We start from the raw sequence: 13965 nt of genomic DNA, 5'->3' as shown, positions 1-13965 counted from the left end.
CTTGGAAGCAGATTTTACAAGAGTTGTAATATGATTTTTCCAAGATAAGTCCCGAGTAAATGAAACCCCAAGCATGTTCAAGGATGATGCAGAATTAAGCTGAATATTATTAAACATTAGTGGATATACCTGTGGAAGATTTTGACGGGTTGATAGGTTCAAAAACTGAGTCTTTGATGCAGTAATAACAACCAGATTATTTTTACCCCAGTCAGAGATACAAGCCAAGTCAGACATTAGGTGTGCCATAGTCTCATCCCTTGTTTGTTGAAGTAGCTGCTGAGATGGACGTTGTGGAAATCGAATGGAAAGTTGAAAGGTGGAGTCATCAGCATATGAGTGGATAGGGTTAGATGTACAGCTTAGAAGGTCATTGATGAATAAAAGGAAGAGAGTTGGTGATAGGATAAAGCCCTGAGGAACACCACTGTTAATAGATCTAAGAGAAGAACGATGGCCGTCTACAACAGTGGCTATAGAATGACCAGAAAGGAAGCTAAAGATGGAGGCACAGATAGAAGGATAGAAACCGTAAGAGGGCAGTTTGGAAATAAAAGATTTATGCCAGACTCGATCGAAAGCCTTTGAGATGTCAAGTGCAGTGGCAAAGCTTTCGTCAAAGTCCCGAAAGGAGGATGACCAAGAGTCTGAAAGGTAGGTGAGAAGATCGCCTGTGGAGTGTCCCTGACGGAACCCATACTGACGATCAGACAGAAGGTTGTGATAGGAAAGATGCTTTAAAATTTTTCTATTAATAGCATTGAGCATCTTTCTTTCTACACCGTACGTACGCAAAACATTCCACAAACTCTCTCCATTTACTCTGCCATATGCTCTATCTAGATCCATAAATGCCATTAATATCTTGCAGTCATTTTCAGGAGCTTTCTCCACTATGTTTCATTTTAAATATTTGATCCACATGTCTTCTGCCCTTCCTGAAGCCATCACTCACCAAGCATTGTGATATGTTCTGTACTTTCTCAGTGAAAATTTTTCTATGTGCCATTCCTTCAACACTCACCAGACTTAATACAGTACCATAATAGTTTTTGCATTTGCTTCAGTCACCCTTATTTTTTTGTAGAAAGGTGCAATCACAGCCTTTTTCCACTCTGCTGTTGCAGTTCCACTCATCCAAACTTTCGTACATACTGTATTTCCAGCAAACACTTTATTTTGGTCTCTCCAATACTTTTTATTGTCTTATTATAAATCTGATCAGCATCTGATGCATTTCCATTTTTCAACCATTTCATAGCATTCATAACTTCTGCCAATTTCAGTTTTCTAGTATGAAATCCCCTCTCTGCACATTGCCAAACTCAGTCTTGCTGATTGCTGTTCTTATCTCACCATTCCCCAGTTCATCAGCCTTTCATAATATTCTTTCCATCTGATCTTTACTTCATTTCCTTTTTTTTATAGTATTTTTGCACTTTCATCCCTCACACTTGCACATCTTTTTCCACCCTCGGTTATACATTTTTCCACCTCTTTCCAAAATAATTTCCTGTTATCAGAATAATTTACATTCATTTTTATTCCAGGTTCATTATACACACAGTCTCTCTCTCTCTCTCTCTCTCTACCTACCTACCTACCTATCTGCCTACTAAGCTTATAATACATACAGAGATGAGTAATAATTAGATGGATGTATAATTCATCCATGAATGACAGTATGTGGCAGTTTAGGATTGTGAATGAAGAATTTGGAGGAAGGATGGGACTTGAGTGTACAAGATGTGATGAGATGGGGCAGATTGAGATGATTTGGACATGTGGAGAGGACGGAAGTGACAACTTGGTGTAGAGGGTGTGAGATGTAAACATTGAGAGTATAATTACAAGAGACAGACCAAAAAAAAGACCTGGAACGAAGTTATAGATTGTGAGTTCAGGGATAAGAGATTGAATAAGTGACATTGCAAGTTAGGAATAGCAACATAGTGAGCCATCATTGTGTAATGAAGGCCACTTCATGCAAGCATGTTGCAGCGTTTATAATTAAACAGAAAAATGACGTCTCTTCCCATGTTTATCCTTTCAATATACCGTATATCCTTCATTTATTTGTGCTGATGACAGTAATGGTGATGTCAGTTATATTGCAGAGTACATTGTATTTTTATAAGGTTATTTATTATAGAATCTGTAATTCCTAAAAGATTTGTTTTTTATAATGCTTTAGTTTTATGGTCCATGGACTGTTGGCAGTTTTCATATTTAAACATGGATGCTTTTAAGTGAAGAGTGTTTTTCCTTTTCCTGGGCTTATTAGATGCCTAGGCTTGTTCCTAACAATACTTCACACTAGTGATGATGACAGTTATGGTGAGGACACCATAAATGATGGTGGTATTTGTTTTTGGTGTTTAGGTAGTGCCTCTGCGGCTATCCTACCGTGGAGACAGCTTCTCTGGAGGTCACCTGTGCCACACTTGTGCTTCCTTGAACAGTTTTGTCCCACCAATTACCAGAAGGTACAGAATCATGTTCCAGTTCCTCACTATTGTTAAGATTGCATTATTTTGTTTTTACATAGTCCTCATATGTCAAGGATGTTTTTTGAAATATCAACTTTTTCATTGTGAAGGATGTTTTCTGAAATATCAACTTTTTGATTGTCAAGGATGTCTTCTGAAATATCAACTTTTTCATTGTCAAGGATGTTTTCTGAAATATCAAATTTTTCATTGTCAAGGATGTTTTCTGAAATATCAAATTTTTCATCATCAAGGATGTTTTCTGAAATATCAAATTTTTCATTGTCAAGGATGTTTTCTGAAATACCAACTTTTTCATTATCAAGGATGTTTTCTGAAATATCAACTTTTTCAGACACCTGGTACTGTAATTTTGGTGAAATTGATGAATCACCTGTATGAATGGCAGTGATACTTTGACCCCAATGCAATGGGTTCAGTACCTTGTTCCCCCTTAGTGATTCAGTGCCAAGTGGGTTCTGTACAGTACTTCATCCCAGCAAGTCTTTTGTGGTACATTTTAAATGTTGATGTGAAGGATGATAGTATTTCTGCTGGATGGCATGCCAAATGGGACCTCCACATTCTCTTAGCCAGACTGGCTGTGTCAGGTACTCCTCAGTCATGTTAAAGCACTTGTCGTGGGTGGTTTTGCTTCACCAGCTCAGTATGATATACTGGAATGGTAATTGAAATAATAATGACTGAAGAAGTGTGTGATAAATTAATGAAATGGAAGTATTGATAAATCTGTGTAATAATTTGGTAAATGTGTCAGTCATAACTGAAAGTGTATTACAGTAATCCCTTGATTATCCGACATAATAGAGCCATCGGTTTGTCCAGATATGGATGAAATCCAGATACAGACCGATGTCCAACCTACCAATACCCTGCCTATACCCAGCCTATATGTACAGTACCCCTTCTAAATGTGGCAGTGTTCTTTGGTCTTTCAGCTATTTAGACATCAAAACACACATGGGAATATCTAGTATAATGTTAGACTCTGAATAAACAATGCATAAACAATAAAAATCCACAAAATCCTCACTACTTACCACTCAGTGAGTCCATTTCTGAAGCCACATGAGAGGGCTTCAAGTACCATGATAAACAATAGGGGAGCTCAAGACCGACCCCTGCTGCACACCAACATTCACAGAAAACTCATCACTCAAATCTACCTTTACCCTTACCTGGGTGCAAGCACCCACATACATAGCCATAACCACCCTGACCAGCCACTCCTCAATCCCAATCATTCTCATTGCCCATTTCACCACCTCTCTCGAGACTGTCAGCGGCTGTCTCCAAATCAACAAAAACGAAGTATAGATCCCTTTTCTTTCCCATATATTTTACTGAAGCTGTCTAACAATGAATATGGCATCAGTGGTCCCTTTGCCTGGCATAAACCCAAGTTGCATTTCTTCAGTATTCACTCTTTCACTAATCATTCCTTCTACACCTCTCTCCATTACATTCATTATCTGGACCAAAAGCCACGTGCCTCTATAATTTCCTCTTTCCAGGGCATCACTTTTCCTCATGTACACATTTACGATTACACCCTTCAGCCAATCATCTGGTACAACACTATCTATCTATCTATTGCCAGACGCCTCAATCCCGTTTGGGGTGGCCACAAACAAATCGCCTCCAAGTCGCCCTGTCCCCCGCCATTTCACTCCCCTGCTCCCAACTCACACCCCCCTCTCTCATATACCTCTCCACCCCATCCCTCCATCTCATCCTCGGCCTCCCCCTCCCTCTTCCCCCCTCCACCTCACTCATATACACTCTCTTCGTCAGTCTTTCACCCTCCATCCTCTCCACATGGCCAAACCACCTCAGTGTGTTCCTCATAACGCTTCCTATCACATCCACACCACAACGCTCCTTTATATCCTCATTCGTCAGCCTGTCTCTCCACGTGACTCCACAGGCTCCTCTCAAATAACTCATTTCCACTGCTCTCACTCTTGACTTGTGTCCTCATATATAATCGTATTTATCAAGTTAGTGACTAACCCCATTCCCATATCTCCTGAGGCTTTCAGCATTCAGAAGTCAACCCAGACACATCTCCGCTCTTTCTTTACCCCTGCACAATTGTTGACTCTATACAGAGGTTTTATCCGCCCCTGTGTGGAGTACAACTCTCATGTGTGGGGAGGCTCCCCACATACAGCTCTTCTCAATAGGGTGGAGTCAAAGGCTTTTCGTCTCATTAACTCTCCTCCTCTTACTGACTCCCTTCAACCTCTGTCTCTTCGCCGCACTGTTGCATCTTTATCTCTTTTCTATCGCTACTTTAATGGTCACTGCTCCTCTGAACTGTCTGCTTGCATTCCTCCACCTCTACGACGGGCGCGTAGCACCCGTCTGGCAGCAAACTCTCATCCCTTTTCTGTCCAACTCTCTAATGCAAGAGTTAACCGTTACTCCCAGTCTTTCATTTATGCAACAGGTCAGCTCTGGAACTGTCTCCCTCTGTCTGTATTTCCTTCTGCCTATGATCTCCAGTCTTTCAAACGTAGTGTGTCCAGGCATCTCAAAATGATCGGATCTTGAATTTGGCTCTCTATTGTATTTTGTTTTTCTCTTGGAGGGAACTGTTACTGCGGGCTCATGGCCTTTGGTTCCTTCTTCCTCGCATTAAAAAAAAAAAAAAAAAAAAAAAAAAAAAAAAACATCTACTGCCTTCACCGCTTGCATCCTGCCCATTGCCATGCTCTCAGTAGCAGCGTCAATCAAAGGCCAAGGGCCAAACACTGGATCTGCTGGTTCCAAACCTCCTCTGTCCCAGTCAGACTCTTCATTCAGCAACCAGTTACAGAGCTCTCTCCAGGCGCATTTCATATCACCACTGTTCACCACTACTATTCCTTCATCATTCTTCACACACTGATTACCAGTGATATCCCTGTTTTCCCTCTTCATCTGATTTGCCACCTTAAATATCATATACTTCCTTTCCACACTATTTAGGTTATCAAGTAGAAGTCACTGAGACTCAGATTTTGTCCTGTAATCCCCTTTTTTAGCCCTACACTTGGTAGCCAAGTATTCCTACTTGTCTCTACCCTTTTTCTATTCCAGGAAAAGCATTCTTTTCTACTTAACTGCAGCTTCTACACCCTCATCCCACCACCAAGTTGTTTTATGTCTTGGGGGCCCCCTTGTCCATCCACACACTGAATCGGTAACTCTCAGGAGGTTGTTCTTGAGAGCAGTGTATTGTTCTTTAACAATTCTGTCAATGGCTCCCTGTTCAGCCATCACTCTACTCTTCTCACCATAGAGGGCATCCCTTACTGGTTGGTTTTTCAACTTCCAGACTTTCCTCCTAGGTGCATAGGTCCTCTTTTTCATCACCCGCTCCTTAAGCACCATGGTACAGTTCAGTAACTTGTGTTGCTGCACACACTTCTCACTCCCTATAACTTTGGCTTCCCCCACTAACCTCCTATCAGCCCTCCTGACCAGGAAATAGTCTATCTGGCTGCTGTTTCCCCAAGACTCGTATGTGATCAGCCTACTCTCTCTTTTCCTAAATTAAATGTTGCACACGGTCATGCCCGTTGCCTCCCCATACCAAAGTATCCTTTCCCCGTCCTCATTTCTTGTATCATATACACATCCCCCATGTACTCCTTCATAACCTTGAGCTGCAGCACCTACATGACCATTCAGGTCCCCTCACAAAACTACAATATCATCATCCCCCATACCCCTTACTATATGTATTAAGCCATCCCAGAATCTATCCTTCTCTACCTCATCCAGTCTTGCCTGTGGAGCATATGCCAATATGAATGAAGCATTATCCCATTGAACAAAATTTTCACTACTGTTATCCTTTCACTTACTCTCATTACATTCATAACATACTCACCATTCAAGTCCCCTCCCAAAACTACAGTCTCATCATCCACCATACCTCTTACTACATGTATTAAGTCATCCCAGAATCTGTCCATCTCTGCCTCATCAAAGCCTGCTTGTGGGGCACACACCATTATAAATGAAACATTATCCCACCGAACATAATTTTCACTACTGTTATCCATTCACTTATGTTCATTACATTCATGACGTATTTCAGCCATTTCTCCTTAACCAGCACACCCACACCACGATATCCATCCTCCCTGCCCTGCCAGAATAACTTGTAAAATCTGTCCTCTACCTCATCGAAGCCTGCCTGTGGAGCACACACCAGTATAAATGAAAACATTATCCCACCAAACATAATTTTCACTGCTATTATCCATTCACTTATGCCCATTACATTCATGACATATTTCACCCATTTGTCCTTAACCAGCACACCCACACCACCATATCCATCCGCCCTACCCTGCCAGAATAACTTATAACGCCAGTCCCTCCTGGCAGTCATTGGCAGTTATTTATTAAATCCATGTGTGGTAGGTGGGGGCATCCACCATCCACTCACTCAATGTAGTGCTGCTTTCGGGTGTCTGCCATGTCCTCTCCTCCATCCTTGTTTCCTTCCATCTTCTTCTGTTTTTCTTTCCTTCATTCTTTCCTCTTCCTTCTGCCTACAGGTGACTTTACACTCCCTCTTCTGCTTTCATTCCTTCATATTTTCCTCTTCCTTCTGCCTGTGGGTGACTCTATACTGAGTGACAAGCCAGATGGTTTCCTGTACACCAGGAAACCATTTACTATGCTGGGTGATAACCATATAACCAAATTTTGGCGCCTGGTGGTTTAGTGGGTAATAATTGTGCTCCAATCGGATTGAACCGGTGAAGGTTTATATCCAAGGGGTGATTGGGGTTTATTGCTCATGTAATGCCACTCAGGGATGAATGAGGCTGGTCACTCTCATCTTAAATGTCAGGACCAACTGCCTAGCCCCGGGCTTCTATGCTCCTCATGGGGCAACATAGGATTGGATGATGGATGGATGGATTTTGAGAGTTTGGTGTACAGTATTTATCTTCTCATCCTTGCAGCTGGATGTGCTCTGTCAGTGTGGCATGCTGATTAAGCACATCTAATGCTCACAGCTATTCCATAAATGACCATAAAATGCTTGAGGGTTGGCATACGCATTTGTCCTCTTTATTTAAATAATGACCATCAGTTTTCTGGCATCTTTATGTTCTTTCCTTATGGTACAGTCTTTGTGAATTACTGTATAATTTTAGAGCCATATAATATTCCTGCTTTCCATAATTCTTTTTTCACAGCATCTTTGCATTATGTTTTGTGAGTAATATTGTACAGTATTATTGGCACTCCTCCATCCACACCACAACGCTCCTTTATATCCTCATTCGTCAGCCTGTCTCTCCACGTGACTCCACAGGCTCCTCTTAAATAACTCATTTCCACTGCTCTCACTCAAGTGAAGCTTGGACATTGTTGGAAGGACACAAGTCAAGAGTGAGAGCAGTGGAAATGAGTTATTTAAGAGGAGCCTGTGGAGTCAAGTGGAGAGACAGGCTGACGAATGAGGATATAAAGGAGCGTTGTGGTGTGGATGTGGATGTGATAGGAAGCGTTGTGAGGAACACACTGAGGTGGTTTGGCCATGTGGAGAGGATGGAGGGTGAAAGATTGACGAAGAGAGTGTATGTGAGTGAGGTGGAGGGTGGAAGAGGGAGGGGGAGACCGAGGATGAGATGGAGGGATGGGGTGGAGAGGTATATGAGAGAGGGGGGTGTGAGTTGGGAGCAGGGCAGTGAAATGGCGGGGGACAGGGCGACTTGGAGGCGATTTGTTTGTGGCCACCCCAAACGGGATTGAGGCGTCTGGCAATAGATAGCAATAGATAGATAGAAAGTATCGTTTCGTTCGTGTTTCGTTTTTAAAGGCTCCAACATGCTTGCATGTGTCAGCCTTGGTCACCTAATGGTGGCTCTCCATGCTGCACGATCCATTGCAGCCTCCCTGTTCAGTCCCTTAACCCTGAGGTCACACTTAATGACCTCGTCCCATGTCTTTCTCGGTCTACCCGTCGTAACCCCACCCCCAATATTAACACTTCTCACCTCCCTCACCCAATTATCATCCCCCATCCTCTCCACATGTCCAAACCATCTCAATCTACCTCTCCTCATCAAAAAACCAATACACTCCAGTCCCATCCTACCTCTTAACTCTTCCATCGTGAATCCAGCCCCCCCAGACCTTGGATGCAGGGACGCACTACACATCCACCTAATCATTGTCATTTCTGTACGTCTGAGCCGGCGAATATCCTCCTCCTTCACTGCCCAGGTCTCACTACCATACAGCAATACACTCCTAACACATGCTGCATACAAAGACCCCTTAGCACGTAGGGAGAGTCCTCTCAATGTCAGGAGAGGCAAGAGCTCCCTGAACTTCTTCCAACCACTTCTCACCCTAGCCACAGAACTAGCTCCAGCCCCACTTCCAGCACACAATATGTCTCCCAAATAACAAAACTCTTCCTCATACCTAAGAGATTCACCAGCAAGTTCAATTCTTTCACATCTGACAATCTCCACCTGCTCTCCCCGACACGCAGTACGCATAAAATCATCATTATCTCGCAGTCTACCTCTGATACCACTACATCTCTTATGCACCCATTTATCACAAACACCGCACAAGATGGAATTACTTCCCATGCCTATGTGGCAAACTGCACATGACCACTCTCCTCGTCTTTGACAGTACCGCCACCAATCCTAGATGTCATCACTTTTGTTTTATCTGCATTTACCCTTAAGCCCTTGTGCCCCATACCATCTTTCCATTTCCTAAACCTTTCCTCTGCCTCCCTTTCATTCTCTGCAGTCAACACCAAATCATCAGCATACAACAACTCCCACGGGAGTCCGTTTCTAAAGCCACGTGAAAGGGCTTCAGGTACCATGATAAACAACATGGGACTCAAAACTGACCCCTGATGCACACCAACATTCACGGAAAACCCATCACTCAAATCTCCATTCACTCTTACCTGGGTGTGAGCACCCACATATATAGCCATAACCACCCTAACCAACCACTCCTCCAAGCCAAGCTTTCTCATTGCCCACTTCACCACCTCTCTAGGGACTCTGTCAAAGGCCTTTTCCAAATCAACAAAAACAAAATAAAGATTCCTTCTCCTACCAATATATTTTTCCTGAAGCAGTCAAACAGTGAATGTGGCATCAGTGGTCCCCCTACCTGGCATAAACCCAAACTGCATCTCATCAATATTCACTCTTTCTCTAATCATACCTTCTAAAACTCTCTCCATTACCTTCATTATCTGATCTAAAAGCTTTATACCTCTATAATTTCCTCTTTCCAGGGCATCACCCTTCCCTTTATACACATTTACAATGGAAATGTTATATTGTATTTTCAGTGGGGATATGACAGGTGGTCAGCCAGGGTCATTCTTATATCACTTTGCCAAGCCCTACTGAAGGCTAAAACCATCCAATTGAAAGTCCATGACTAGCCGATTTAAAGTCCTTCACTACCTAAAGCACCATAATATGCTTGTACGGGGTGTCTTCGTTATGACAATGAGATGCATTTGGGAAAACCCATCACAGAGCCGGGGTATCAGACTATCGGTTACTGGGGACATTAAAACTGAGTATAGGGATGCATTTGAGAGCCTTGGGATCCCCCCCCCAAACCAAGTCCAGAACCCACCCAAATGAGTTAAAAAACAAGTTTCTGTCACACCTATACCCCCAAATAGCTTTCAAACAAGCTGAACTAAACCTAAAAGCAATTTTATAACTAAACTAAACCCAAAAATAAAATCTGAAAATCATCAAAAATAAGTCTGGAAAGATATCGACCTTAGTAAACTGTACCCAGAAATGGCAGTGTTCACCCCACCTATGACTAAAACATATTAATCTAAGTCCAAAAACAGTTAATAAATTGACCTAAACACAAAAATTAAATCTAAAATATTGTCGAAATCAGTATAAAGAAAAAAAAAGTTGGATAACCAGGGACTGGCCATCGATAGGTGGGGAAGAATGTTAATTTTTTTACATCACAAAGGCGGGGTATCACATAGACGGGGATCGTATAGTGCGGTATTACTCTACTGACAGTGCAATCTATCGCATATAGAGTATTGAACTTAAATTGTGGTGACATCATAAAACAGTTCTTTACCACATTGTCAGTACAGTGCCCTCTTCTATAACACAGGAATATTGTACCCAGAAAGCACTGCTCAATAAGATTGTGCATTATAGGAAACACATGTTTACACGTTGAAGGGTATGGGACCCAAGCCAACCCCAATTTCACCATTTTGGGTCATTTTCATGATTTTTTCTGGACAGTTACCAACCTAATAAAGACTATAACATACAAACACTGCAATATTTCTTACTTTGAATGCTTTGGCTGCATGGTTGGGGTGGGTTAGGTGGCACAAAAAGTAAATAAATAAATAAATAAAAAGGCCACACAGAATACGAGTACAGTCATAAGGTGGGAAGAGGGTGGGTTCAAGTGGAGAAGAAATGCCCAGTGGTCTGTAGTGACCACCACCAGCGTCCACTACAACAGTCTCCCCTGCAACCACTTTCCTTGGCAGACTCAGAGACAACATCAGCATGCTCCGGGCAACAACAGCACAGGGGACCCCTGGCTGTTGTGCCCTTTTGCCTGCAGGAGCAGAGCGAGTTGTGGCTTCAAAAAACAGCAGCGCAGGGGATCCCTGGCTGCTGTGCCTTTTTTGCCTGCAGGAGCAGAGCGAGTTGCAGCTCGGGGTAGCAACAGTACAGGGAACCCCTGGCCCCTGTGCCCTCTTTCCCCTCAGGAGCAGAGCGAGCCATACCGGGGAAGCCAGACCAGGTGCACCTGCGGGCAGAAAGGGCACAGCAGCCAGGGGTCCCCTGTGCCATTGTTGCCTGAAGCATGTGTATGTTGTCTCTGAGTCCACCAAGGGAAATGGTTGCAGGGGAGACTGTTGTAATTGACGCTGATGGTGGTCACTACAGGACCATGACAACACACCGCACAGACATATCATAGCAATATGTCAGCACCGAACAATCCATATTATATGCATCTTTTCTTCGTAGCAAGATTTTGAAACATAAACAGGTGTCTTCCGCCGTGTTATATGCCTCTTGTTCCGTGTAGTATAATTTTGAAACACAAGCAGGTGCCTCCCGCGTTCTATGATTTCTGTGTTCTAGTATCGCATGTTGTAGGAGAGCTGGCTGTACATACACAGTCCAGTTACTGCCAGGTGATCAGTTGGAGGAGGGCTGGTTACATTTATACAGCAATCCTTGTACTATCTGGACATCCACTTTCCGGACACCCCACTTACCGGACATTGTGGGCCTGGACCTTCAGAACCCAAAAATGGCCAAAAAAAAGAAAAAAATCCTCCAAAAGTCCAAATTTTTTCCCACTCGTAATTTGGAATTGCCGCGCAGCACTGAACAACTGTTTACACCACAGCCCCTTCACCTCTTCCTTCCTCCCCCCTCCCCTGTCAGGGTTGCCATTTGGTATTTTTCGTTACCAAATGTGGGCCAGTTTGGTAATGAAAAATTCGTTTGGTAATGAATCAGAATAATGCATTACCAAACGGATTTTTCACATGTATGAGGATACACGGGATGAAGATGGTGGATTGTCTGCTCTCTCTGATTAATCTGCTAGCCTACATAGCGTGAAAATAATCAACATGCTGTTAATTATAAGGAGAATGATTAATATTCTACTTGTATATATAATTAGTTAAGAATAAATGCTTGCTTTACGAATTTGGTAATGAAAAATTAAATTTGGTAATGAAAATTGAGGAGTTTGGTAATGTGGCCGAGTTTCGGTCTGGCAACCCTGCTCCTTCCTCACCACCAATTACTGCCTAACTGTCATCACGAGTGGATACTTATCGCAGTGGATGCTGCACTTGCTCGTTTTTGTGAATAAACAGTGAATAAACTGCAATACCTCGCCACTAGACCACATGGGAATTTACAGTGTTGTGCAGTGTTAAGAAATTAGATTTTAGAGTGCAAAGGATTAATTGTGGAGTGCAAACTGGCGGTTGAAACTAGCAGTTGAAACTGGCGTGGTGCAATTAAGAGCAGAATGTGCAGTGTTAAACAATTATAACTTACAGTGCAAAGAATTACTGTAAGTGCAGCACAGCACTGGATTACTGTACGTGCTTCAAGAGCATTTTCACCACTGTCAAAGCCTTAGAGAAGGTGGCCACAGACATGCTATAAGTACCCTGTACACTGCTGTTTTCCATAACCACTTCTGATTCCTCATTCTCTGGTTCCTTTTCATTTATTTCATGCTTTATGTCCATTATTGGCATGAATAGGGTCTTAAATAGGTTGAAATAGGTGCTATGCATGTCCAGTAGGGAGTTATTTAGGTGGCTTTCAAAGTTAGGCTGGGTTAGGGTCCTTAAGTACAAGTCCAGGAGGCTGGGGCCCACTCTCCGGACGGGACCACTTTCTGGACATGCCTTTGGCTCTATTACGTCGGATAGTGTAGGGATTACTTACAGTTCACACATATTACTCAACGTTTTTTGCTCTAGAGCTCAAAGATATTGCATGTCATTCATAAATGTAATGTACAGATCATACTGAGGAGAACTCACTAAATGTGTGCTTAGTTTTGAACTACAGTGATGTAATCCCTTTGTTTTACCAGGTAGGCTGTTGTTGTGAGCTATTTCCTCAGTTCCTGCTTAATGATAAGTTGAAGGGAGTACAGTAATACCTTGATATACGGTACCCCAAGATGCGACACCCCAGCTTAATGATGGGGGTACAAATTGCACCATATCCCGGCTAACGATGGCCAAACCCCGGTTTTACGATGGGTTTTGATTTTGCTTACCAATTTTGGTGATATTTTAAGCTAAAATTGTGTGTTTAGGTTGATTTATAAACTGTTTTTAGACTTCGATTAATGTGTTTTAGCCATAGGTGGGGTGAACATTGTCATTTTGGGGTACAGTTTACTAAGCTTGATTTTTTCCAAACTTATATTTGATGATATTCAGATTTAATTTGGTGGTTTTAGTGAGTTATTTACAGGTGTTAGGCTCGGGTTAGCTTCCTTGACAGCTGTTAGGCCATTTAGATTGCCTTTAAACCTGTTTTTGGGCTCATCTAGGTGGGTTTTAGACTTGGTTTAGTGGGAAACCCAAGGCAAGTAAATGGTTCACATTGAAATACATGTTAAAAGTACCCCGATATACGATACCCTGCCTAACAATGGGGTTTTACGTAACAAATTAAATCGTTAAACCGGGGTATGCCTGTACTTGGTAAGGTGCTGTTATATAACTCTCCACACATTTCAGGAAGTTTTTGGTATATAAGGTCAGCCCAAAAAGAAACTGAACATTTAATTAGCGTACCAAGTAGCTAGTTTAGTGTGATTGTGATTGGAGCATTGTGTTGTGGCGACTTAGAGCTTAGCCGCATCACGCCATGTCACTTAGTCTTCG

General features: G+C 42.5%; 1 protein-coding gene across 1 annotated transcript in view; it reads left to right on the top strand.

Moving 5' to 3' along the window:
* Positions 1-13965, top strand: part of LOC145390339 (F-box DNA helicase 1-like) — a 187566-nt gene that overhangs the window by 160118 nt on the left and 13483 nt on the right. The window contains exons 14-16 of the mRNA XM_080265297.1: positions 2383-2486; positions 11142-11391; positions 11638-11724. Coding sequence (XP_080121423.1) covers positions 2383-2486; positions 11142-11391; positions 11638-11724 — 441 coding nt within the window. The remainder of the gene's footprint in view (positions 1-2382; positions 2487-11141; positions 11392-11637; positions 11725-13965) is intronic.

This window comes from Coenobita brevimanus, chromosome 14 (genome assembly GCF_032717465.1).
Source record: "Coenobita brevimanus isolate Jiangsu-jjx chromosome 14, ASM3271746v2, whole genome shotgun sequence".
NCBI classification, from domain to species: domain Eukaryota; kingdom Metazoa; phylum Arthropoda; class Malacostraca; order Decapoda; family Coenobitidae; genus Coenobita; species Coenobita brevimanus.
This window is presented reverse-complemented; position numbering and strand designations above follow the sequence as displayed.